The sequence below is a fragment of the Mytilus californianus genome, unplaced genomic scaffold (assembly GCF_021869535.1).
Source record: "Mytilus californianus isolate M0D057914Y unplaced genomic scaffold, xbMytCali1.0.p SCAF_9, whole genome shotgun sequence".
Classification (NCBI taxonomy): domain Eukaryota; kingdom Metazoa; phylum Mollusca; class Bivalvia; order Mytilida; family Mytilidae; genus Mytilus; species Mytilus californianus.
The window spans coordinates 20,379,861-20,407,090 of record NW_026262745.1 but is presented as its reverse complement, the minus strand read 5'-3'; the positions used below and the strand labels follow the sequence as shown (position 1 = coordinate 20,407,090).

The 27,230-nt window shown below is 30.9% G+C and overlaps 1 protein-coding gene across 1 annotated transcript; it reads left to right on the top strand.

Moving 5' to 3' along the window:
* Nucleotides 1–2,977: 2,977 nt before the first annotated feature.
* Nucleotides 2,978–17,578, top strand: LOC127714409 (signal peptidase complex subunit 3-like). Its single transcript, XM_052220466.1, has 5 exons — nucleotides 2,978–3,163; nucleotides 8,915–8,990; nucleotides 11,993–12,067; nucleotides 12,983–13,098; nucleotides 14,121–17,578. Exons 1-5 carry the CDS (start codon nucleotides 3,021–3,023, stop codon nucleotides 14,248–14,250), a joined length of 540 nt encoding a protein of 179 aa, XP_052076426.1. The 5' UTR covers nucleotides 2,978–3,020; the 3' UTR covers nucleotides 14,251–17,578.
* Nucleotides 17,579–27,230: the final 9,652 nt, after the last annotated feature.

Below are 27,230 nucleotides of genomic sequence, written 5' to 3'. Positions count from 1 at the left end.
TCTGTACAAAACTTTTCCAGTGCGTCCTCTTGGGAAAACGCTAAAAAAAAGAAATCCCCTTCCAGCATAAAACAATATAAAGGATATGAATACAACAAAAATTGCGGTCAACAACTCGTAGCTTTAATTAGAGTAAATGCAATCAGTGAGTAATAAAAAAAAAACAATGATAATGAACCTTTGAATAACAAACTGAATGGGTATATGAATACACATGCTACATCAATCTTCAAAGATCCAAATGTTGTAAAGCACGTACCTGTCCTACCTCCATAACAGGTGTTGTCCCCGTAGATGAAGCCCCAAACAATATCGTTTTGTGTGTAAATCACATTACCTTAATTAACTGCTTGATAAATGAATTAAGTATTGACAATTCACTTGGAAATTCGACATATACCCTACGACACTTATAAAGAAGGAAATCCTGGATACTCATAAGTCTGTTCTATGAAACCTCTTTCTAAATTACTATCATCAATTTTATCCACAATGAAAGCCGGGCTTCAAAGTTATCGTGAAACTACCTATTCTATAGGTGGGTGGATCAGATGTGGACACTAACAAAATTCAAAAGATTTGTTAAGAGTATATACAATCTAAAACTCTTTCATCTTACAATAGTATTTAAACATTGACTTTCTACACTTTACACAAGTATTCCCCATGCATTCCAAACTTAAACACAAATTGAAAGAATTGGTCCTGCTTTGTTTCATAAAAAAGAATGGCCAACGTATATACGAGTATCTTGTCTTAGAGAGGGATAAATCGTAATTTGTAAAAAAAAAACCAAAAACACTCCGATTCAAACAAAAAATTCTCTGAAACTGAAATTATCAAGATGCTTAGTTTCTTTGAGTGACAACATATTTGTTACGTTTGGGGGACGTGTTTTTCAACAAACAATCGGCATTCCCATGGTAACTAACTGTGCTCCTCTGCTTGTCTACTTTTTCTTTTATTCATTTGAGACTGCCTTCATATATGAGCTTCTAAGATGAATGAAAACAAGCTAGAATTATCCTTTAACTTCACTTTCCGTTATATAGATGATGTCTTCTCAGTAAATATAATTCAAAGTTTGGTGACTATGTTGAACGTATCTCTCCCATCAAACTTGAAATAAAGGATACGACTGTTACAGTTAAATCTGCCTCATATCTTGACTTATACCTAGAAATAGGGTTGGTTGAGAACAAAACATTACGACAAAAGAGATGATTTCAGCTTCCCAATTGTAAATTTTCCATTTCTGTGTAGCAACATTCCAGCAGTGCCTGCATATGGAGTATACATGTATATCTCCCAGTTGCATTTCCTATCATGATTTCCTCGATAGAGGATCACAAAGAAGATTTTAAACCAATAATTCCAAGTGGTGAAGTTGAAATCATCCATTCCATGACGCCATCACTAGTTGGTTGACCGTTATGGAATATATGTTTCACAGATGACGACGGATATGTTCCAATCGTCGTAACCGCAATTCCGTCCGACTTTTCCTCGAACGGACCTTCTGAATTAGACTTATCAACTGGTTTGTAATTACATGAGCAACACTACAGGTGCCACATCTGCTTACCCTTCCAGAGCACATGAGATCACCCCCCCCCCGGGTTTTTTTTGGGGGGTTCGTGTTGCTCAGTCCTTAGTTTTCTTTGTTGTGTTTTGTATACTAAAAACAATATTCTATTTTATTCTGTTGTTTGTCTTTCGGTCGTTTTTCCTTTTTTTTTTGTCATGGCTTTGACAGTTTATTTTCGACTTATGCGTTTGAATGTCCCTTTGGTATCGTTTGCCTCTCTTTGAAATTAAATAATGTGTTTAAAGGGAAATATTGAGTGTCAGTTAGACATCAATTCAACAGTATTTACAATACAAAAGGACAGTTTTTATCAATATTGTGATTGTCTGGCTTTTTTTCTGTTTTTTTTTTATTAAAACTTGAAATTCTGAAAAATTCTTATAAATTATTGATAAAGTGGCTCCTATTAAAAAATCCGACCTGCGACGTTGCATGTGTGGTTTGGTGGATGCGACCTGATTTCTATTCTAAAAGGGTCTGTGCCATTTAAAAATGTTCAGACTGAGAATCAGTTCAGTTTAGAACTGTTTAGTTTGCTCAAAAGTGATCTTGTGATCTGAGGAATTTTTTATACGTGACTGTGTGACCTAAGGGGTACCCTACTGGATTCCCAATCAATCAAATGACGTTCAAATGTTAAATGGATCTAGTTTTCTCCTCGTTGTATGCTGTACAGTTGCCTATATAAAATGATATTGTCATACGGAACCAGGCAAGCTAAGAATTTGCTCACTTTTTTTTTATCTAAATTAAATAATGTTTATAATAAGTACTGTGTTGATTTTTCGATCATCATTTATTTGAGGCAAACTTGAAAATAAATGCTAAATCAGTACTAGTGTATCAAAAATCATTTTTTTCCCATAAAAAAAATCAAAAACCAAAACATAAACACAAACATGGTCCGATTTGAAATATGAATTCCTTCCTAGATATTTGAATACTAAATTTTCCGCAAAATAAAAGTTTATGTCTTGGTTAGAATTTCTGAATCTGTTTCACTAACTTTCAAAATTGATGTTTTTACAGTTTTCCCTATACACATGTCAGTTCAAGCTTTTGCATTGCTACTCTTGTTACTAGACTGATCTATGATCGAGTTACTTTTTTGAAGGTCCAAAAAACGGGCGTATGGCTTTAATTTATCATAGCAAGGAACAACTTTAATTTGTATATCTGAACAAGTATTACAAATCCTTGATCTGAATTCCAAAAAGTATCATCAAAATAGTAAGGACCTCTTTCACTTATAACGTCTGCCTCATATTACTATAAGTATAGTAATACCAAAACAAAACAAAAAACAAATAAAACGCTACTTTTTTCCGGACTTTGAACCGAAAGCGACTTTTATTTTAATGTACTTTGTCTCGTAGCACACGAGAAAAAACGAGATAGCTGACGACTACTTCCGTTTTGACCCGGCAGGAAAATGAACACAGTTTTATCCAGATTGAACACAATTTTTGCCTTCACACTTAGTGTGATGGCTGGTCTAACATTTTGTTGCTTTTTAACAACATTTTTTAACGACCACAAAGCACCAGTTTATTTAGGAACAGGAAGAGTTATAGTGTTAGTGTCAAAGTTACGTATCTGTTCAGTGTTGTAGACAAAAGCATATGTTAAGTTAGAAAGTGCATATGTTTGCTCATAGTACTTCCAACCCTCATTTTGGGTCCGAATTTGGGCCCCAATTCCAAAGAAAAACATGCTCTTTTTTCCCAATTTTCGGCTCTAAAATTCCCAATTGTATATAGATCAGTTCTGCCAACTTTGAATAATGCAAATGCGTGAGATTTGGCCAAAATCGTAAAGATCAAAGAGAAAAAACAATAGATCAAAGGAAAATGCCGCCAAATAATCATGAAAATACGTGAGTCCTGCGCTAAAAACTTGAGACTTGGCAGCCCTGAATAGATTGTAATAAACAATTAATTTCCCCATAGACATAGCCATAGGCGACAATGATAGCCTTTTTCGAGATACAGACTTTAGAAAGTTGATTTTTTTAACGAAAACCTTGCTAGAATTAAAGAAAACTTATTCGGAAAGTACTTTTTGGTCCAAAAAATATAGGTTTGCGTTGCTTTTCTCAACGTAAATTGTACTTATCTCCCTTGCCTATCAATTTTGCACTTAAACATGTTAAAAACAGGTGTCTCATCCTAGCCTTGAAAAGACATCTCAGTTCTGTTAGGGCTAAGGAAAATAATTTATTTTGCCTTTGGTATAACGCAGAGTGCACAAAGTCTCTTATAATAAAAAATATCGACCAATCAGGATTAGCCATACTTTTAATTCTGATTACCATGTTATCTTCATAAAATGGCTGCGCCCATAAAATATAATGGTTTATTGTAACCTATAGACACTGTCGCGAGATTTTGTTGGTGTCAAATCGTGGTTTTTTGCAAATCTCTTGAATCTTGTTTGCAATTCATGCAGTTATTCCTTCTCAGAATGCAGGATTTTGCACCTAATTTTTCAAAATTTTCTTGGGTGGGGGGGGGGGGGGGGGGCGATGTCCCCAAACATCCCTAGCAAGTTGCACATGGCTGATGCCGTGTGCCCTCCATATAAACGGACTGATATATTTACCCCATTGCATGGGTCCTGGACCCTTCCCCTAGCACTCGGAAATCACTGTTAAGCTCTGTCCAAAAAGGTATGCTCTGATTTAAATCTTAGCAACCCATGAACAGAGAAGACATGTTTGAAGAAAGAAAATGATTTGTGGGTTGTACAGAAAATCTACAAAAAATGTCTTAGTTCAGATTCTAGTGATTCAACAATTGTTGAAGATTATTTGCCAACCAAGGACTCAACAGTCTGATTAATAATTTACAGAATAGATGAACCAAACCAATATGAATTAAAAAATAAACAAACCTTTACTGGCTTTAGGAAATCCTATACACATTTGGTTCATCTACATGTATTTACTTAAAAAATACCTTTAATACATCAAATAAACCAGAGATGCAGCTAATCGTCAGACCTAGGGGGCGGAATTTTAGAGGGTCCAGCAAATGATGCATTTGTGTCAGACCCAATGACCAGCAAATATTTTTACCTATGAAGACCTGTTATAGGAAACAAAAATAAAAAAATCTTTCGTTAGATGACCACGATCACATCAGTACTTGTTAGAACCATTGTCATACCCGATCATTGTTTCAACAGACATAGTCCGGCCGAGATTACTCTGACCTCCAACTGATGTTTTGCCAGACAAGATGGGGCGCTGTTGTCCCACGGACCCAGCTTGTCTGGAAAAACAGTCTTTGGACGTCACAGTAATCTCAGAATACAACAGACATAGATAGAGCTATCTGTTTTGGATGAAATAAATATAAAGTTCACATGATTTTTTTTTAAATAACAGATTTATCTTATTTTGATGAAAACCCCATATCCCCTTGTTAGTCTATTGAGTAGACATGCAATCTTTTGTAAGGGAGAATTTAAGAGTGCCAACGTTCAAGACCAAAGTGGTGGTATTGGGATTGGTATGCTAATAATAATTAGAGATGTGTTATTGGTGCAACCACTTCCAGTTTGAAATACATTGCAGGTTTCAGGGGCAAAAGGAAAAAGTATTTTCCTAAGTCAGAATAATGCTTGTGAATGTGGTTAAATGTATTTTAAGGGAATATTTTAATACATTGAGAACTTCATACATGTACATCGCATTATAACTATCTTACTCAGGATGTTGTTAACCTCACTCATTATTTTGATCCTATTACCCGGTATTAATAAATAGTTCCAACTGGATGTCAAGCAGCCAATAAACAATCAATTATACCATACAATGAAAACAACTATATCAAAAGATATTTAATATTTTCAAGGGCTTTTTTTGGAACACATACACATATTTTAATCGTATTCAACACATTTCATTTACCTAACTAACACTATTCCTCTTGCTTAACTACTACACATGTATGAATTTAAATGAAAATCCATGCAGTTAAAGCTTATTTGACGAAAATAATCAAATTATACTAAACCAAAGCGAACCAAAAAGTTGGGTATGGTACAGACTGTACTACAGGCAAAAATACATCAAATTATATGCATACCAGCATGTTTCTCCTCCTTTATCTTTGAAGTAACCCAGTTTTAGCATGTACATAAAATTCTAAATCGCACAATTTAAAAAAAAATTATACCGCTCGCTCCACTTGTAGAGCACCCGCCTCAACAAAACTCATTTTCAAGAAATAAATACAATCAAAAAAATTTCGCTCGCTCGCCCCATATTTTTTGGAGCTTTTGTCCGAAGAACTAAAAATCAAATTGATGTGGCCTAAGGGACAACTAATGACCAGTGTAAATTAGATTAAACAAGAACAACTATTATTTTAGTTTTCCTAAAGTATTTTTTCATTTTAGTTAATGTGTGAAAACACATATTTGTTTTGACGTAAATGTAGCTTGCCACTGTCTTTGTTTTAGATCTAATTGTTCTTATGCCAATTACTAAGACATTTGTAAGACAACAATCCATAATGTTAATGGATAGTTGTCTTATTGGCAAGTGTAGTACAACATTCTCATTTATTTATTTGATGTTGCAGGATAATTTGAATTGAATGTGGTCTCAGTCATTAAACCACCCCATGGTCATATCCCTATTTAACCTGGTCATTCTAGTCATGGTTTTAAGGCGTATCTTAATCCAACTGGGAACTAGTTACTATTTTTTTCAAAAGTAGGTCTGGCAAACAGTTGATATGACTGGCAAAACTGTCTTACATGCAGGACCCAACAGTCAGGGGTACTACTTGTACAAGTAATTTTTATTTACTTGAAGAAGTAAATATTATATACTTATATAAGTAAATTTGTAGGATACTTATACAAGTGTATTTTATTTACTTGTATAGGTAAATTATTTTTTGGCCTAATTATGTCCCTTAGACATTCAGATTTTTTTACTTATACAAGTAAAAAAGTCATCCTATCTTCTTTTCTTGAATTCTTAGAACTTCTTTGCTCTAACACAATTTTCAATTGTCTGTCCTTTGCAGATGTCTTTACTAATCATTTAAGTGTAATTTCATGGACAATGAAAATCTCATTTGTCTGTTATCTTCCGAACACTGCTCATTTACAAGCCCCTAAGGAGCAATTTTTGAAGGCCTTGCGCAAATACTTAAGATCTTTGCTCAATCAGTTTCTTTGTTGAATTAATGAGATGAAACATTGAACTCTTATCAAAAATTATGAGCTAACCTGAGAAAAATTGTTAAAGACATGATTTTACATCTCAAAACTTGAGAATTTTTGTGGATTGTAAAAAAAATTTACTTATACAAGTAAATTTTTGAGAAAATTAAGGGGAGATTATTCAAACATTATAATTAACTTATATAAGTATATTTTATTTACTTCTTCAAGTAAATAAAGATTACTTGTACAAGTAGTACCCCTGACTGCCCAATGTCTGGCAGGAAAAAAAAATATTATCTGCTTCTCTGATAAACTCAATATGATGCTTTCATGTCACTGGCAATAAATCAATTCGTCTAAGTACAAATGTACATCATTCCCAAGTTGATTCTGCCCACATTTAAAGTCAACATATATATTTGACACGTACATGTAGTCGATAAAATTAATGAATTTGATGAACAATAGAAAAGGTGGACCATCAAAAATTGCGTTTATGATGCATAATCAAATATGTAATTTTCATTAGAGGAGACATTTTTTCGAATATTGTTTTTGATATTTTAAATATTTATATTAAGATTTTATATCGAAATATATATATATGTTTTTTTTAAATATTAAATATTTATATTAAAATCATTTTATTACCTTTATTATGGGGCTTTAATGTTTAATGATTTAATTATGCATCCAAATTCTTCAAAAATACTATAATTTTCATTGATACCTTTATCTAACGTTCATTTCAAGTATTTTCTTGAAGAAATAACGTTGGAAGGAGCTACTTAAACTCGATTGTGCTTTTTAAACGTACACAGATTTTTCGTATCTGTCTCTGGGACACAGATGGAGGGGGGGGGGGATCATCATGGGACACGAGGGGGGGGGGGGTATCATCTGTGTCCCATGGACACATTCCCCATTTATTTTTCTTTAAAAGTTATAAAAAACAATCAAATAGAGAACTCTTCATTAAAGATTTATATATCTGTTGTCATTGATCATCCATACCGTTTTCTAATAAATATTCCTCTGATCAGCGAAATTTACACAATTTTTTCATGTGTAAATTGCCAATTACCATGATCATGATGATTACCCTGAATCAAATAATTCACAAACTGACTCTCTGACTTCAAAAGTAATTATTCATAAAATTTATTATGGTGCCGGAACGACCTGATATCAAAATGTTAAGAAGCAGACACAACCTGATGATCTCCCAAAGGTTATTGGTTCATGTTTGTATTATTTATCATCACACATTTTGGTTATCAGATAAACAAATTTGCTAAAAAATGAATATTACCCTTTACCAAATTGCCAAAATTAAAAATCTCAACATATTTTTAATTTCTGTTGAAAAAGTAATGGGAATATGGAAACATATCCGAAGTTGGTCCTGTTGTTAGGAATTTTAGGTAAATGTACATGATGTATGACTTCATTTTCAATGCAAACAAAGAAATGCGGTCTTCAGGTGACATTTTTTCATATTAAAGAATTATTATCGGACAATGGATCTTCTTCTCACAAGACTGTCATGTCGTTCTTGGTTGTACTTTCTAAAAATGTATTAAAAACCAGCAAGTTGAAATTTACATGGTTCTTAAATAGAATGGGAGTCCTGAATCCATTTTTTCAATATACAATTGAAAATTGTTTTGAATACATGTAGCTTATATAAATGAAATAAATAAAGATGAGAACAGTTTTAACTTCTTATATTTAACCCAAATTTTGAAAATGCATCTTGAAATAAAAAGATAATGGCTTTTGTAGAAGCTTAAATCATGAAGTAATCATAGTATTCAGAAAAATATAAAAAAAGCAGTCAGTTTTGACAAGAAATCTAGGCTCATCAAAAAATTCGACAGAACATGCTCTGAAAATCCCAATACATATATGTAAATGAAAACTCAATAGCTGAAACCATAAGCTCTGAAAATTGCAAAAACACATCATGCAAGGATACAAGTGATTAATTTCTGTTACTTAAGGCATACACCTTTTTACTCAGAGTTACTTGTTTCAGTAATTCATATATTGAATGATAATTGAAATATATATGTACATTTATGTAAGTGGTTTGATGCTTATTACAAACAATGATGTTACAATGTTTCTCTTTACTTACAGGAAGAATGTACCAGATTACAGTGCTGGAAGAGAGAAGAATGACTTGGGATTTGTTGTTTTTGATATGCAAGCAGATATCCTTTAAAAATAGCAAATACATGACAAATTTACAGGAATCAAATATTCACTATGCATGAAGCACATTCCTACCTTAATATAATTATAAAACCAATTCTCTTTAATGGTAGTGCAAAGGCTATTGTTATGTGGAGGCTGCATTAGACTAGATGTTGCTAATAAAAATTCCAGAATCAGATTTTTGTCACCATGCTGTTTTGGAATATTAGAACAAAACCATCTGAAGTATTTCAAACTTTTGTTTTCAATTAAAAATGCTACATGTATTCATAAAAGTGAGAAAACAGGCTACATAAACACTTATTATAAGCTCTAGAGCTTTTCATATCGACTACACAACAATATACACACAAATATATAAAAGTCATGTAAACAACACAACTTTAGCTGTCTTTAAACATATATATAATACACTGCAGTGAAGCATCATGATGCATGGTAAGATAATAAGTACTAGTACATTTCACATGTTTCAGATGAAAGTTAAAGAAATTAATCAAATTTTGAATTCAATATGGAGATTAAAAACTTGCTCTTGTAAAGAATATTAATGAATAATGTATTGCGAGATTTTAGAGTTCCAGTATTTGATACCTTTTTGGGTTCTCAGATCTTTGTCAATAAATTGTAATTATTAAAATAAGTTCTGAATATTGAGCAATAAGAAGAAAGTAACAAAAATCATTCTTTTGATATATTTTGACCATTAATGTTTATCATTTTCATTCTTTTATTATTTATATAAAATTTACAAACTTGTTACACGCATTTCAATTGACATAAAGAACATGAAGGAAAGTACAAATTTCAAATGGCTTGTTTTGCTTAAAAAGGATTTTACATTGTAGATGAACTAAAAAAGGTTAAAGGTGATTGGTCAATAAACATGGGGCTTGAATTATTTTGTATGTACCTGAGGTAGCATCTGGGAGCTTAATATGGGCAATTACTACTTTTGATATATTATCTTTGGAACAATGTAAGAAAAGGCTTGTTCTAGTAAAATTGACACAAGTTTTCTTTGTTGCCTGAAATTAAAAATTACAAATTATAACATTGGCCACCAACATTGATATCTTTAGAATGACAGCATTGGTAAAGTTCTTTCAGATTTTTTAGGACTTTGCGGTCCGTATATCATGTATATCAGCTATGAGCATACATGATGTTGCATATTATTTTAAATCATTACTTTTGAACATTTTACATTCACCATATTTAGATTCCAAAAATATATAACCTCCAGATACAATGAGAAAGATTTGCATATTTTTATATGCTTGTCTTAGACAAAATGTATAATGGAATACCCTAGTCGGATATAGATTTTAACAATCAAACTTGGCCAATTTTTCACATATCCCACACTATAAATTTAATGTTGCTTAGATCAAGTTGATTAAAACTGTAGCCTGTTGTTGGGATTGATAAAACAAAGCTCCTGTTTGATTTTGATTTTTTTTGTCATTTCAAAGTTTCTGTGACTCTTTTCACAAAAAATCTTACGATTAAGTAAGTTATACTGAAATATGCAGGACTTACGAGTATTTTTACTCTTAAGATTTTTTGTGAAAAGAGTCGCAGGACTTTAACCATAGATTTAAGGCATCTCTCACTTACTAGAGTATGTTTACATTGAATGACCCAAAACTTAAGGCTATTATTGGGATTGATTAAATGGAACTCTCTTTTGATTTTGAATATTTACTGTTTTGTCATTTCCAGAGTTCAAGATTTTTAACTCAGGTTAAAGTTAATTTCTCACATTTTGTACACTTTAGACTTGAGTATGTTTTGATATATTTACTTGAAACTTTACATAATTGTTAGAGTTGGTGAAAAGATTCAAAAGAAGGTACCTTTGATTTTGAAAATTTTCTATTTTTTTATTCCAGAGTTATGGGACTTTAACCATCAGATTTAAGTTATTTTTTTCATACACTAGTTGTAGCATGCTTGGATCAAATTTCTACAAACAATACACTGTTGGGATTGGAGAATAGAGATTTCCTTTTCATTATGTAACTTCTTTGGTTCGATTTTCCAGAGTTATGGGACTTTGAATAGTAATTTTTTAGGCATTATGTATATGCCTTACAGTATCCTAATGCAACTTTTTCTTTAGGGCCATTTTACTAACTTCTGATTAACATGATTAAAACCCTTTTGAATATTCCATTTTGTTTTTGAAACAATTTCAATATGCAAAAGAAGGGTCTAGCATGCACTCCTGGTGTAGCTGTTTATCAGTATAGAGTGACTTCTATCTATATGTATTAGTTCACTTTTAAAAAATTATTATAACCTAGATTGTTTTGAAGCATTACAAGTATTTCATGTAAAACAGTCAAATTACAAATCATCTGATTACTTAAATATTAGTATAATAACCTCATAATAATTATGTGGGCTTAAACACTACTGATGTCAATTTTTGATTAGCTGATTTTATTGTGTGGTCTCACATTGAAACTGTAGCAAAATATTTGAGTTCACATCTGTCATTTTGCATTGTTATCCACATTACACTTTAATGTTAATTAGCATGTCCTTGATAATGGCTTGACATGATTCAACCAGGCTTTCCAGTTTAGCTGATTTTCCATATGACATGAAGTTGTGCACCTGCCAATTTAATTTTGATCTGAGTGAATTTTTTAGATTTATATGATTTTGAGACGTCAGCCAACACCCATGTTCCTTGGAAGACTCACACATTTTTGATTAATTAATTATTATTTTTACTTTTGAAGGATGACAAGGAAAGCAACATTGAGTAAGGGAGGTGACTTACTAAACTCCTTCAGTAGTAAAGACTTTCTTTTAGAGATGAATATGACTTTACAATTTAAGTTCAATATGCAAATTTATTAAAAAAAAACAAAAATGAATATGCACATAATTTAAGTACCCCTGATACTGTTTGAAAATGAATATCTTAGAAATAAATCACATATCGTACTAGACATTGAATATTTTTTTCTTTAACATTCTGTACATCTATCAAAAATATTTAACTGGAATGTCAAACAATTGTTTTTATATTTGACTGCAGAGTATGAATCCAAAGCTCATGTAAGTATTTATTTTACTAAACTTGTTTATAGATAATATATTATGAATAAACTCATCATAGATATTAGGATTAAAATTTCATTCGCCAGATGCACATTTCATCTACAAAAGATTCATCAGTGATAATTTTGAATAAAAAAAAGTTAAAATGCCAAAGTTGAAGAATATATGCAAGGCAGTCAATTTAGACCTCAAAATCAACAAAAGCTTAGTATAACTAACTGCCACTATAGAAAATTCAGCAATAAGCTATACACCATGCTTGTTGCAGGATATGAAACTTGTGGTTTGATAATGAAGAAATATGTTTTTTAGTAGCATACTCTTGAGACAATATCACCCGAAAACAACAATCTAACTTAAATTTGTAGAATATTGTCAATACAAGTTTTTACATGCGCAGAAAAAACATGAAATTATTACTATTATCCTTGATTTACCTTTGATGTAAGATGATACAAATCCCTCCTGAGCTTCTAATTATTTTGGATTAAACAAGCACATGTGTTAATTGCAAATAGTATAACTTCAATGAATGACAAAACACCAGAAATAGCCACATCCTTTCATTTCTTTTACTATTATTCATTCTCAGAATTTAAAATTCATTAAAAGGAAACAGATCTGCAAATATTATCAAAGTAAACATGGTAAAACTCATGTAAGAAATCAACTCTTATCTTTCAATCAATAAAAGATATATTATGAAGCATTGTACAATTATTATTTTTTTAATTATACTTTGCAGCTTTAATAGGGATACACATGCTACAGCTTGTAGGTTATTGAAATTATTTTGTTTATATAGACATCATTTAACGGTTCTGTGGTTATCTTAAAAATTTTGAAAAAAATAACCTGACCATGTTGCCAGTGTAAACTTTAACCATCTCATGTATGTCTTTGTTCCTTTAGGTTTTGAATCAAGTGGTTATATGGGATAAGATAATTAAGAGGGGAGAGAACTCCTTGTTGGACTACAGAAGTAGCAATACTAAATACTATTTCTGGGATTACGGAAATGGTCTCAAGTAAGTAAATTAACTAAAAAGTACAAGGTTTCACATTTGGCAAAAATTTGGCTTGAATTTCATCTTTATCAATGTATCAAAAGACAACATGCCTTAAAGCTAAGTAAAACCAAATCTAATAGCCAATTTTAACCCTTCTCCTTTAGTGATTTCAGACTAGACGCAACTCATCAACATGATCAATACAAAAGACATATATAGCTATAAGTCAATCCTTTGACTTAAAAGATAGTTAGAATTACTATATATTGATATTAACTTTTGAGAGTGGAGAAATATTGAGCTAACAGAAGTAGAATTTATAACATGCATAGATGATTTTTATTCTCTCCTGTGTATAAATCAGTGATCACATAGGCAATGATAAGGCTGTTGCCAATAAAAGCTAAACTATTTAAGATATGTCGAAGAGTTTTAAATGGTTTTTAATTAGATTATTGGTTCATGTACACCCCATCCCCTTCCATGTATTGATCGCTATTTGAAGAATGGAGAAATACCAAGCAATCAAATAGACAAACATACAGGTGAATGCTAATGTAAGATGAAAAAACTAAAATAAACAAATAAAATACAGTTACATTGTAACTAATGCAAAACAAACTTTAAAAAAAATAAGATTATATAAAAATAAGATTTTTTTTTTTATATAATTTTTCCTCTATCAACAAAATGTTCTGCAATATTAACATAACCTGTATAAGAAAATGAATGGTAAAGTGTGAACTTTTTGCATGTAATGTAGGTTAGGTTAAATTAGAAAAAAAACAAGTTAAAATGAATAATACTGAGGAGAATTATATGTCTGAAAATCATAAGTCAAGTTGAATATATCAGTATTCTTGTGTTTATTCCAGCCTTTGCTTTCCTTAAGGGGATTTCATCACAAGATAAATGAAATGAATTTTGTGCTTATTTTTGAAGTGAGAAATTATGTTAAGAAATTGTTATATTTTTATACATGTAGTTTTATTATAGTGATTATATATATAAAGTAAAATTTGTTTTTACATTTTTTTCAGGGGAAATAAAAATGTAACCTTGACTTTGTCCTGGAATGTCATACCAAATGCAGGAACATTACCAAAGGTTATGGGTGAAGGTCAGCATAGAGTGAAATTCCCAGATGCGTACCAGTCCTCCAAATATTAACCAACGAAAGACACAGAAACAAATGCAATCTCATTCATTGTATGGTGCTAGGAATTACCACCATTGTATATCAACTGGATGAATTTTTTTCATGAAATATTTTTATTACTCAAATATTTTCACTATAGGTGGATTGGGATGAAAGTCTATAAAATCAATTAATTTGACTTAATGCATGGAAATTTTAAATAAATGAGTAATAGAAGTTATTGAAATATTGGAAATGGCTATGTTTCTTATTTGATACATCTTTTGGAGCAATATACCCGGAAATTGGAAATTAAACCCTGTTGATAGCTGTAAATGATTGAGTTAGGAAAATAATTATAAATCTCAGTATTTTTTTTTTTATCCCAACTTTAGATAGGAAAACATGTTATGATATAAAAATAATATTTTGCATTGCAAGGATTAAGCAATTTATAACATTTTTTTTTAATAACAATTCCACTCTTTGCTGTATAATAGTTGCTAACTTTTCAGTGGTCAATGAATTATGTCCCTTATCCAAATTTGGATTTGTAATGCTTGTTTTTTGGGGACAAGTTTAAATGTACTTGTAATTATCAAGAGGTCTTAATTTTGCTACCATTTGTGGAAGTCTAAAGTTTGCTCAGCTAAACGATAATTAAGTATTGACAGACACATATGTAACAGGAAAATAGAGAAATCCTCATAATCAAGGTCATATTTGGCTTGTATAGACTACAGCCTTTCTGTATGTTTAATCATGAATGGTAGAAAAAATTACAAAAGGATAGACTGTCATTTCTAAACCATTTTATATGTTTATATAACTAGAAATGCTTGGTTTTGAAGATAGAAAACCTTTTAATGTGTTGTTAATGTTCATTGTTGTGTTTATATTTAGAAGAAATATAATGTAAACATTCTTTTATGTCAAATAGAAATAGTACTGTGGATTAATTTATTTTTGTGAGTACTAGTTTATGAGAATACTTGATTTCAATGATTTATCAAATTAGATGAAAACAAAGTCTATAGAAATTTTTATTTTCTAGAACATATTAATTAGTGATTAACCATTACCCACCCAAATAAGTAACCATGAATAAGTTGAATCCACAGTATAAACATTTATTCAGTCTATGCTACTATTTAGTAGGTAGATTGGTCAATACGTGTGACAGTGAGTTCATTTAAAATCCCCTTATACATCTTTGGTATGATTGTACTGATTAAAAGTTACAATAGCTTATAGTTGTTGATATGTCTGTGTTAGAAATTTACAATTGTTTTTCATGGTTCATATTGACAATTCATTTGGGAACACCAATTTTTCATGGATGTTGAAAGGAGTTGTGGGTGCTATGAGAATAAATAATTGGCCTTTTTATTAAACCAATATAAAATGAATATTGCCTTAAATGTTTTAATGATTGATAGATATGTGCAAGTCTTAAATGTAAGAGCTGTCTATAGCTAATATTCTGAATAATTGCTGACATATTTAGATCAAACACTTTTGTACCCCATTATTTTCATTAATTGGTAAAGATTATTAATGTATTAAAGTGGTGTGGGATGGAAAACATTCTGCAAAAAGGAAGAATGAGATAAATGTATTCGATAAAAAAAATCAATTTTTTTATAGACATACAAAGTTGTGGATTATCTTGTGACATTTCTTTGGTAATTCCAAAAGTACCATTTGGAAATAGTTTAGTTGACATGTTTTCATTAAAAGTTTTAAAATAGTTCTTATTTTTGTTTTGTATATGGATAAAAAGTGATTTAAAATATATGTGAAGGGGACTGCAACTCATTGTAAATTCATCAACCATACAGTACCATCTGCTTTTGTTTAGAATATATCTCATGAAAGCTGATTTTGTAAACTGGTTTTAAAACTTATTCATAATTTGGTATATAAGTTGTTATAGTGCTAGCTATTTGTTTAAAAACATTTGTCATGTTTAAGAGATATTATGAAATTTAATGTGAATTAGGTGTATGAAACCAAATATGTGTCAGTGAGAGAGACTTACTTCATTTGGAGAACAGTATAATATTCCTAGTCTTTTTGTTTAGAACGTTTAAGTGAAAAATAAATCCAAATTGCTTCAGTTTGATTTAGAGGTAAGTGAAATGATAAGTTTCAGTTGGAGAATTTGATTAGTTAAAACAAGAACTGTGTCACTGTTTAGATGGCATTAAATACATATATTTGTCAAGGGAAAGATGATTTATCCTTATTCAGCATTAATCAGATATTCATTCAATAACAAACATAGATGAGAAAATAAGCATGTGTTGCAACAAAAAAATGTTTTCTTCAGTTTCACCCAGTCCTTCAAAGGATAATTTTTTAACGACTCCTATATTGATAAACAAATAATTTTACACCTTTTACTTGAAGTGTAACTGTCATGTAAATGTATAAATGTGTATTTATGGTTTATATATGATGTCTGGTGAAGGTATGTTTATGGCTGAAGCTCTCATTTGAGACTCATGTTGTAATATGTTTCATGTACTCTCAGTACATACAAAGTTTTGAAAATATGCATTGTGTTATATTGAAACGTAATTTCGCATTTATGTTTTGTTTATTTGATGAACATACAGGAAAAGTATGTATTAACATTGATTCTTAAATTCTATATAAAAAAAACCAAAAGGAACTAGAAACATTAACAGAAGAAGATGCACTAAATTAAATTTTTTCAAGAACTTAATAGTTCATGCCATAAAATTTAAAGTTTTAAAAAAATAGTTCTTTATAAGTACTTTTCTCTTACTATTTCTTTATGGATGGTTTAATTTGGTATCAATTTGGCATACTCATATCTCTTTTACAGATTTATCATTTTCATGTTTGCAAAAAATTGTTTAGGAAATGATGCTCCTTAAATATTGACGAAAGAAAAAATATTTGGTTCTTGTCTAATAATATTAAAGCTTCCTTAACTGAACTATAACCGATACCACTCAGATTTATTTAATGCAATTTACTCTGCAAGTTTTGAAAATTATCAAGATGTTTGGGGTTATTATTGTTATGTGTATAATAAAAAAAAAAAAATTTTCATTACATTTATGAAAATTTGTAAAATAGTACTTTTTTATTGTAATTAAATGCATGTTGTGCCTATTTTAACAATGAATGATAAATTCTGTATTTAGATATTAATTTAGGACATTTTTAGTAAATTACAGTATTTGTCTCTTAAATGTTAATACATGTGTAAAAAAGTAACAAAGTTTTCAATTATTTGTTTAAAAGAACATTTCAAATGTCTAAAATGGATTAAGAAAAACTATTTAATAGAAATAAATTAAATGAATAATAAAAACAAAAATCATCTGTATTTTTATTTATTAACCAAGCACACTATCAACATTTGTTAGCAGTGTAAATACCAAGAACAGCATAGATAGTCATAAATGGTCCACCTCTTTAAGACAAGTAATAACAGGTTGTAGTTCCAAATACCCTTTGTTGGTGTTTACTGACTTTGTATTGCACCATGTCTTCTCTGTATGAATACTTTTCATTTAATTTGTTAGAGAAAAATATGCAGAAGATATCAAAGGGAAAAACATTAGTCATAAGAAGAAAAACACACAATACCAAAAGAAAAATAACGAGAAGACAATACCAGTAAAAAAAACACTATACAGAGGGGCGTAAAGGGGGGGGGGTATCTGCACGGAAGAACGCGAAATAAAATTGCCATTTCACAATGAACGAACAATTAAAAATTTCTTGCATGTGGATCTTTTTACCGATTTCAAGAAACACGGTGAATAACGAACCTTTTTCTCGGCTGCATGTGAAATAAAAATGGCAAAACACGTTGCACGAAAATAACCTTTTACCACCCTCTATACAGAAAACTAAATATTGAACAACATGCACACTACCAAAATCACTGGTGATGGTTTCAAAATTTCAGAAGGGTAAGCAGATCCTGCTCCATATTTTGCACCTGTTATGTTGCTGGTGGATCAGCATGTTAGTCAATTAAAATAAAAGTTCAAATGCATATCACAAACAAACTCTCATCTTGAATATGCGTTTAATTTGAAGCTGTACGTTAAACAGCCATTAATCACCATCAGCCAGATACGCATTTCAAAAACTGATGTCTTCCTTCATCCTCGAGTCTTAATATATTTAAAAATTAAAAAAAACCTATTGGATACGTTGAAGGCTGATATATAACCGAAAAGTACTAAATGTTTTGCCAACTCCGAACAATTAATCAGATCTAGGTATGAGAAAAATACATCACTTATTTTCAATTGATGTTTGAAATTTTATAACGTCAAATATCAATCAAACTATTTATATAGAAGTGTTATCATTTATCAGCAAAAGTTCAGATTTAGGCAATTAAACCAGAAAAAGGCAAGATAGTACAGCGATTCACATTGCTATTTGATCAATTTGATGAGAGAAAAGGAGATGCAATTAATATTTCATTCTAAATCCATAACTACAAAACATTTTCTGAAAGTGTTGCTGTATCTGGAAAATTTAAGATAATGACACTCTTCCTATTTTATCAAAACTAATTGCTCCTTTTAGAACAAGATAAAATAATTATTGATTACTTCCATGTAAATCAGATGTAATCCCCTCATAGCTTCAGGACTGACGACCCTCAAATATGAGAGGCTTACATCTAATACATCCATAAACATAGTCACCAAACTTCAAATTATTTAGTGGGCAGACATCATCTATGTAACGGAATGGAAGAACAACGATAATACTTATTCTTTTCATTCTCATAGAAGAGTAACTGTAAGAAGTCTGTTAATATGAATACAGGAACAATTCGACAAGAAGAGGTGTTCAGTTGGTTCCAATTGGAATGCCGATTGTTGAAAAACATGTCTTCGAAACGTAACGGATATCTTTTCAATTAAAAATCAAGGCTATTTACATCTTGATGATGTCATTTTCATAGAAATGAAAGTGAACTGATTGATAGTTTTGTCTTGAAAACCATGGTCTATTTATGAGTGTTCTCTTAGATAAGCGGTTTGTGTCTTCTGACACTTTGTTTTTGTTATAAGTGAAACTATTAAACTGATTTTAACAGTTTGTCCAAAGTTGTATAAAAGCAAAGTTGAGTGTTAACAAACTTTGTTAAAATCCACCACATTGCATTTGTGTCTGTTCAAGACACGGATTCGTCTGTGTGGTATTCCCTGGTTGCATTTTGCCATATTTGTTTTTCGTTTAATGTCCGTGCTTATGGATATCAATTAAAAGGAGAAGGAAACTCTTTAAACAGACATTGAAATGTATGCCGACGAAGTAAGTTTTTGCACAGGAATATGACAGTTTTCCATTCGTTTGATGTGTTTTAGCTTTTGATTTTACCAGTTAAGGGACTTTCCGTTTTGAATTTTCAGCTTGGAGTTCGTTGTTTTTTTTATTTTACTTTTTTCATATAAATGTATAGTAAAGAAAAAGGAAACACTTTTTTGTTAAAGTATTAACAAAAATACCGAAATCCAAGGTAAATTTACAAAGGGAAGTCCATTAAACCTGACAAAATTAAACGTTAGACTGTATCAACCAACGGAATAAATGGAAGACAACTGTCATATGCCTGACTTGGTACAGGCATTTTTCGAAATAAAATAGGGTGGGTCAAACCTTGTTTTATAGCTAGCTAAATCTCCCTGTTGTATGACCGTCATTTCCACTATATTCACAATATTGAGTGAACAAAACTATATATATATATAACCGACATAGTTGGTTGATGTGACAATAATTGGTATCCAGCAGCCAAAACTGTGTAAACATACATCAAAGAAATACAGCACAACTTACTAAAAATTTCAAACAAACCTTGAAATAAATCTGACACCAACAAAAAAGTTATTGTAATTGATAGTACATACAGTGTAACCAACAACAAAAAAATCAGACAAAGATGCCAACAAAAAAAGTTTTTGTAGTTGATACACATGTGTATATATGTCTCTGTTAAAACATAATGCCATACTAGTTTACATATTCCTTATAAAGTAAAATTTAAGTAACAAATAAATACGAGTGCAAACAAAATGAATGTATGGTTGAAAGAAAACACTAATGATCATCACTGACACATAAATGTAGTATGTACTTACTTTATACAGTGTCTAGGTACAGTTGGGATCAGTTTTAAACTATCTTAAAATCTGCCAGGAACTGTAATGAGAACTGTCTAACACAGCTTCTAGAAAAGATTTCACTTTTATGACAGTTTTGACAAGCTGTTCTACCCAGACTTTTCGTTTTCCCCGTTGTATTGTATTACATTTGTCATTTTGGGGACTATTTATAAATCTTTTTTCGAAGATTTGTAGATTCTATGTGGAGTTTGCTGCTTGTTTTTTTATATATGTTTTACACGATTTAAGCTTGTGTATTCAGTTCGGTAACAGGTTGATTTCAGTTTATGTTACTGTATAACACTGAAGTCATTACTACATCAGGAATATTAATGTTACTTTGTCCAGTATGCGGTGTAAATACTTAATGAAAATGCATTCAACTTTCCATTGGCGAAATGCATGCTGTGGTAATTAGATACATATACCACGGCAAGCAAATATTACTATAGGATTAAACACATTTTTTCTAGAGATCATTGATGTGTAAATTGGGGCTATAAACTCACAAACTGAATAAAAGTCCGAAGAACTTTTATGTAAAGTTTGTGCGTCAGCGACACAGTTTACACATCAATAACCTCTAGAACAAATGTGTTTAATCCTTATAATTCTTAACCAAAACATTTGCAATTTTTGATTAACAATTGTTGGTACATTGGCTGCTATTTACCATCAAATGCACAATTGACATTTCGTAACTAAGACGTAAGCCGCCATATTGACTTTCTGAAATCCATTAATGTTCGATTAATACAATAGAATCTAAAATGAAATAACACCTACCTCAAAAACTTCATTATAATGAGATATTATTTAAATTTGAAGCGAACAAGAAACGGAATAATCTTCATCTTGGGAGTTTTCATTCGTATGATGTCAAGTTTTCCCATGACGTTAATGCGCCAAGCTCATTCATTAAATTTCGCGGAATTTTATTTTAATGTAAATGTATACATTTTCCAAGCTTTAATGCATTATTTTTTTTTAATATTCATTAGAATAGAAATAAGAGTTATGTATTGTTTTTTCTCAATCTCAATTGTTTGAACCACTTGATCCCACGAATAGATCACAATGAAGGCAACGAAAAAAGTTTCGGCAACATGGTCTATCGAAATGTAAACCAAGGGAAAAAATGGTTACGGACCAATCCAATTCAAGTATTTGTATATATGCAAATCATATAAGAATTATTATATGCTACTATACATTTTCTGAATATTAAGATGCATATTCTAGTTTTTGTTATAAAGTGTTACAAATATGTTGGTCAATTACTCTCTCCGTTTTTAAATTAAAAGAAAAAGAATTATCAAGCCTGGTAAAATTTTATATAGATTCTCTATTAAATTCTCTGATATTGATAATTTTTCGCATGGAGAATACATTTTTAACCAATAATATATGTGTGCAATAAGGAACTGTCGTTTGTGTCCGAAATATGTATAAAGGTGACAAATGTTTCAGTTACTAAGATGAAATTAATTTGATAAGGTATAAATGTCAAGTAGGACTGAAAAAGATTACGTGCATTTTAGGTATAATTTCATGTATTGATTTGAACTAAAGAATCAATGAAAATAGAAATTATTTTAAAGATATATAGGTTAAGTGGTAAATATTCGAAAACTAGCACATGGAACAATCGGGAAACATTATATAGGACATAGTTCAACATTCACTACTGTGTAGGATGAAAAGTAACGAATATGTCTAATGACTTCCAGCTTAAAATTTATTATACTAGATTCAGATTTGGTCTACACACAACAGAGGTGCTCGAATCAAAACGTTGGAAGGATAAAATAATAAGTTGAAGACCATTTGAAATAAAAACAATTTCAACTACTCATGACTCTTTTTAATACATAAAAGAGAAAGTTATGTTAGAATAATAATGCACAGCATTAGTATATATTATATACTTAAGACTATATTATGAAATCTGTGAGAAACAATAAATGAAATAAACAGTTTTATTAATGTCGTGTGTCCAAAGAGTAATACTATGTAAATGTAGGAGTTATATGACCAAAAATAATACGGACCTAAACAGAATAACCAAATTAATCTTAGGTAAAATTTGCTTTAGGGAGTTGGATAAATATTTAGGAAGAAGTATAATATATTATTTCGCGGTATCAAAAGCATGATAAAATCCCTTTTATTCTAAAGATATTCCTACTTCAGCAAAGCTGATAAGGAAAGGCACCCACATCTGACTTATAGATTCAATTTACGCAAACAGGTATCTTATCATGTAGTCAATTATAGTTTAATACTATTTGAAGATCTGCAATTGCGTTCATGTTTCGAAGATTACTAAAGTGAACCCGACTTCTTTATCAGTTGAAGGTCGTACGGAGACCAATAGTTGCACATTTCTAGGGTCTTTGATTTCTGGTCCATAATTGTCCCACTAGCAGTCATACCACATCTCCTTACTTTTATCTAATAAAATGTATATTTACAACTAATGGTTTGTTCTTGGAACATAAGAATATTTGTTTCTAACATGACGAAACAAATCTATAATTTCATTAGATGTCTTTTGGTTATTCATGTCCTTAGATTGCTGTCAAATGTACCACATACCTCCTATTAGTCATAGTTTCCCAAAAGAAGAAACAGTTTCACTTAAAAATAGCCGACACTTTAAGTTTAACATTATTGTACTTTTAATTTGATTTGAATTTGGATTCAATTGGACTTTATGGAAGTATTGAGTTCAAAAATTCATACAGTTCACTATGCTTAGGTTTATGTATAGTGTTTAGAATCTCTACAGCTGTAACGAATGTTTACCTCGGAACAACCAACCACAATGTTATCATTAACAAATGACTAGATTTTCACACTTTGAAGACTATTTTTCTTACATTAATTATCTTGTAAGTTTAAATACTGCTAAGAGTACGGATTTATTATAAAACGGAAAAAGATATTGGCGGAAGTTCAACAAAGTCATCACTTATTTTTCTTAACGCATGTTGTCGTTATCTCAAAGTACATAAAAAGAATTCTAAACATTCCTAAAAAAGGAATTTCATATCAACCATTACATAGCAATACAATTCAATTATGAAATATCCAACCAAGAGATAAGATTTCACAAAAGACTGTTTGATATTTGTAGCTATGCAAAGTCAACTAATGATCAGTGATATCATATTAATATATGATACATTACATCTTGAAGTGCGACGTGGTTGTCTTATAAATATATATATTATTTCTGCAATTTACAGATTGTCGGATAAATCTCGTTTGTATATGTTAAACTTCTTTACCAGATATAATTTATAATTTGTTTCAATTACCGCTAAACTGTGTATGTCAATGCACAGACATATATCAAAGATCTCCGCTCAAATAATGCTAAATGCCATCTTGAACTCACAGTGGTAGATTATTTGTTCTCCACGTTGACGGCTTTAAACTGTGAGATGATGAAAAGCATTTAAAGGGCATTTTGTTCCTTTTGTCTCAGTTTTTTTGTGTATGTGCATGAAATAAGTTTATGTCATGAATTGATTCAGCATATCTTTTCTTTTCTATTACAGATGTGTAGTGTTTTGTAGACTGTTGTGTGTCTTACCGTTGTTTGTTTTTCTTTTTGGCCATTTTATTGTCTGTTGGTCTCCGACTTATGATTTTCGATTGGTTCACAGTAATCGTTTCCCTCTGTTTGAATAAAACTCACCATAGAACATTTGCAAGAGTGAGCCAGTATCTTTTAGATCTGCAATGTGGTGCCTTCTTCTGAATTGCGTTCAATGAAGACTATACAGATGGAAATAATTTAGTTTTTGTGATTTCTTGGTAATAAGTTTCTATAAGGACTTTAATTAAAATCTTTACTAGATTCATCCATAGATACCAAGATTTGGTTTGTAAGTTTGGCTGTAGAAAACTTATTTAAAACGGAATAGCACATCCTAATTTTTACGGAGATGTTGTTTACTGAGCCTTGAAATTTAGATACGATATGGATCCTTTAAAAAAAAACTTATTCTAAAAGGTTACAATTCAACTCTGTAATTAGATCTTTAAATATTGTATTTATTGGTATAAATTTTGATTTTGTTATAAATAGAATTAAAACCAAACTATTCTTATTGTTATATACATAAACATATCGCATTCATGGCTATACAATCTGTCGATACCTGTATTTTGGCATTGCACAAGGTCATGTTTTTCACTGTTAATGACGTCTTTACACTAAGTCCATTGGATGATGGATATGTACTGATTGATACTTTAGTCTTAGATATATGATATTATTAATAGTTGTTATTGGCCTTGAACTAGCTGTCAGTAACTGCGAGTACTCTCAGATCGTACCTAGTTTTTTGTTGTTGTAGGGATTTATAAATACCCTGCCATGTACGGTCTGTGTTTTTATGCCCCCACCCGTAGAGAACGGTGGCATTAAGTCCGTCCCATTTTCGTTTCCGCACTATAACATAAGTTTGCCTCATTCAAATTTTATGAAACTTATAAACAATGCTAAAAACCGAAACTCGCAGACAGAGATCGAGTTTGGGCAGTTAGTCATTAACCGTTTTAGAGTTATGCCCTTTTTTAACTTGGACATTTGGAAAGCTTGAGAGGGGGCATTCGTTTCCTCCTTCTTTTATTGTTAATTTTTTTTTTACTTTGTATCGATCTGATGAGTTAAGCTCTTTTCAACTGATTTTTATAGTTTTTTCATATGTTGCTCCGTTACACCACTGTCCTAGGTAAGGGTAGGGTTGGGCGCCCACTAACATATTTAACCCCGCCACATTCTGTATGCGCCTGTCAGGAGCCTGTAATTCAGTGGTTGTCGTGTTTACTGTTTGTCATATTTGTATTTTGCTCATTAGTTTTTAAATAAATCAGGCCGTGTGTTTTCTCTTTTGAATTGTTTTACATTTGTCATTTTGAGGCCTTTTATAGCTGACTATGCGGTATGGGTTTCGCTCATTGTTGGAGGCCGTACGGTTACCTACAGTTGGTAACTTGTATGTCATTTGGTCTCTGGTGAAGAGTTGTCTTACTGGCAATTATCCCACATCTTTTTATATTTATATTTGAAGTTCGACTCAGAATATAAATTCAGAATCAACTGAATGAAGACGAATGTCTTAGAAAAAGTAAGTTTTAATAAATCAAAATGTCTATTTTCCAAATAAAAATGATCTCTGATGTAAAATGTATTTACAGAAGAGATATTAAGAGAAAGAGGTTTTGTTCTTGCAATTGAAAAAGATATTTTCCATCATGACACAAAAGAAAATGTTCTGAGGTGAACTTAAATACACAGAAGTTCCTTGTACTTTTACACGTATTTCAGCATCAATGTTTGAACAATTAAATTTGAATTTCAATGAAACCTGCCTTTGTAGAATATTTTTATACATACAATTCGCTATCATCTGAAGATTACTTGCATTTGATAATCAACATAATGTTATCTTTAATTAATGACGACTCTTTTCAATTTAAAATAATTTATTTACCTTTAGTAACCTTTAAAAGTTTCACTGCTGCTTAGGATATGGACATTGTGTAAAAGTCTCGGGGAAAGACATTAAAGAAAGTTCACCAAGGTCACCAGGTAGTATTTTACCGCATTTAGTTTTTATCGGAGGTACTCGAAAGTAAATATCAACATTTTTCAAAATAGCCAATTCAATCCATATCACGCAAAACATTGCACCACAATTCACATAGAAGATGTGGTATCATTGCTTATGAAACAGCTCTCCCCCAGAGACCAAACGCTGTAGATATTAGTAACTGTACGATCGTCACAAATGAGGAAAAGCCATCCAGCATAACAAGCTGTAAAGGGTCCTGAAATGACACATGTAAAACAATTCAACCGAGAAACTAGCAGCCTTATTTATGTACAAAGCAATAAAAGAAAAACAAATATAATGATAACCAGCAATAAATAATAACCACCAATATGTTTATGCATATTGCCATACTTCTGTAAGCTTTTGACATCGATTATTATTATCAAAAGCACCCGGATAGGAATTCACCATGAGGTTAATATCAGGGGTCACCTAATCTTATCAGTCGTTGCGCAGACAGCATTACTATCTATGTCAATAAAATTACATGTTTTCGTTATTTCATTATTGAATGCTGTATTAAAAACGATTGAATCCAATTAAGACCAACTACAAAACCTGTTGGATATTCTTTTTCAGTTGTCAAGTAAGTCATACTTGTTATTGGCTATTCCATCAAATGTATTATAAAACGTAAAAGAGAAATACTTATATAAAGGGAATCATAAAATGTTGATAGACTTGGTTGCCGATGAAAGAAGATTTAAAGCTGTAATCATCTCATCACAGTTCAGTAAGTATATCTAGCCTATCTCCGTTTCATTACAGAAGAAGGCTTTATATGAGTTACAGCAAATGAATCTGCAACCTGATTTTTCAAAGCACCATGTTTGTACACGCTCAACCCACCCCTTATCCGGGAAAGTGTTGTAAAAGCACAACATAAGAAAAAAAAAATAGATTGTTAATGGCTTGGCCCAAAGCAACAACAAAAAACTAGCAAAGACAAAAAGACACATTGTACCAATCTAAAGTACTCTCATTTAAGTACACAGAAAGCTATTTCAAAGCCGATTAAAAACAATTAATAAATATATCTTGTTCTCCTGGACTAAAGTATCAACCATAACACTTTCAACGGATTTATTGTAACATGTGTAAAGACGTCATAAACAGTCTAATACAAGGATGAAATTGGGCAATTTATACATTTCAGTACACAACATTCACAGGATGTAGAACCATAAATTTTTCATAAATGTA

Bases quoted from the DNA above. Each gene is read 5' to 3' on its own strand.
- LOC127714409 (XM_052220466.1), top strand. From the start codon at position 3,021: ATGAACACAGTTTTATCCAGATTGAACACAATTTTTGCCTTCACACTT. The intron at 8,991-11,992 runs ATCCTTTAAAAA...CATTCTGTACAT, and splicing joins TTTTTGATATGCAAGCAGAT to CTATCAAAAATATTTAACTG. The intron at 12,068-12,982 runs GTAAGTATTTAT...TTGTTCCTTTAG, and splicing joins AGTATGAATCCAAAGCTCAT to GTTTTGAATCAAGTGGTTAT.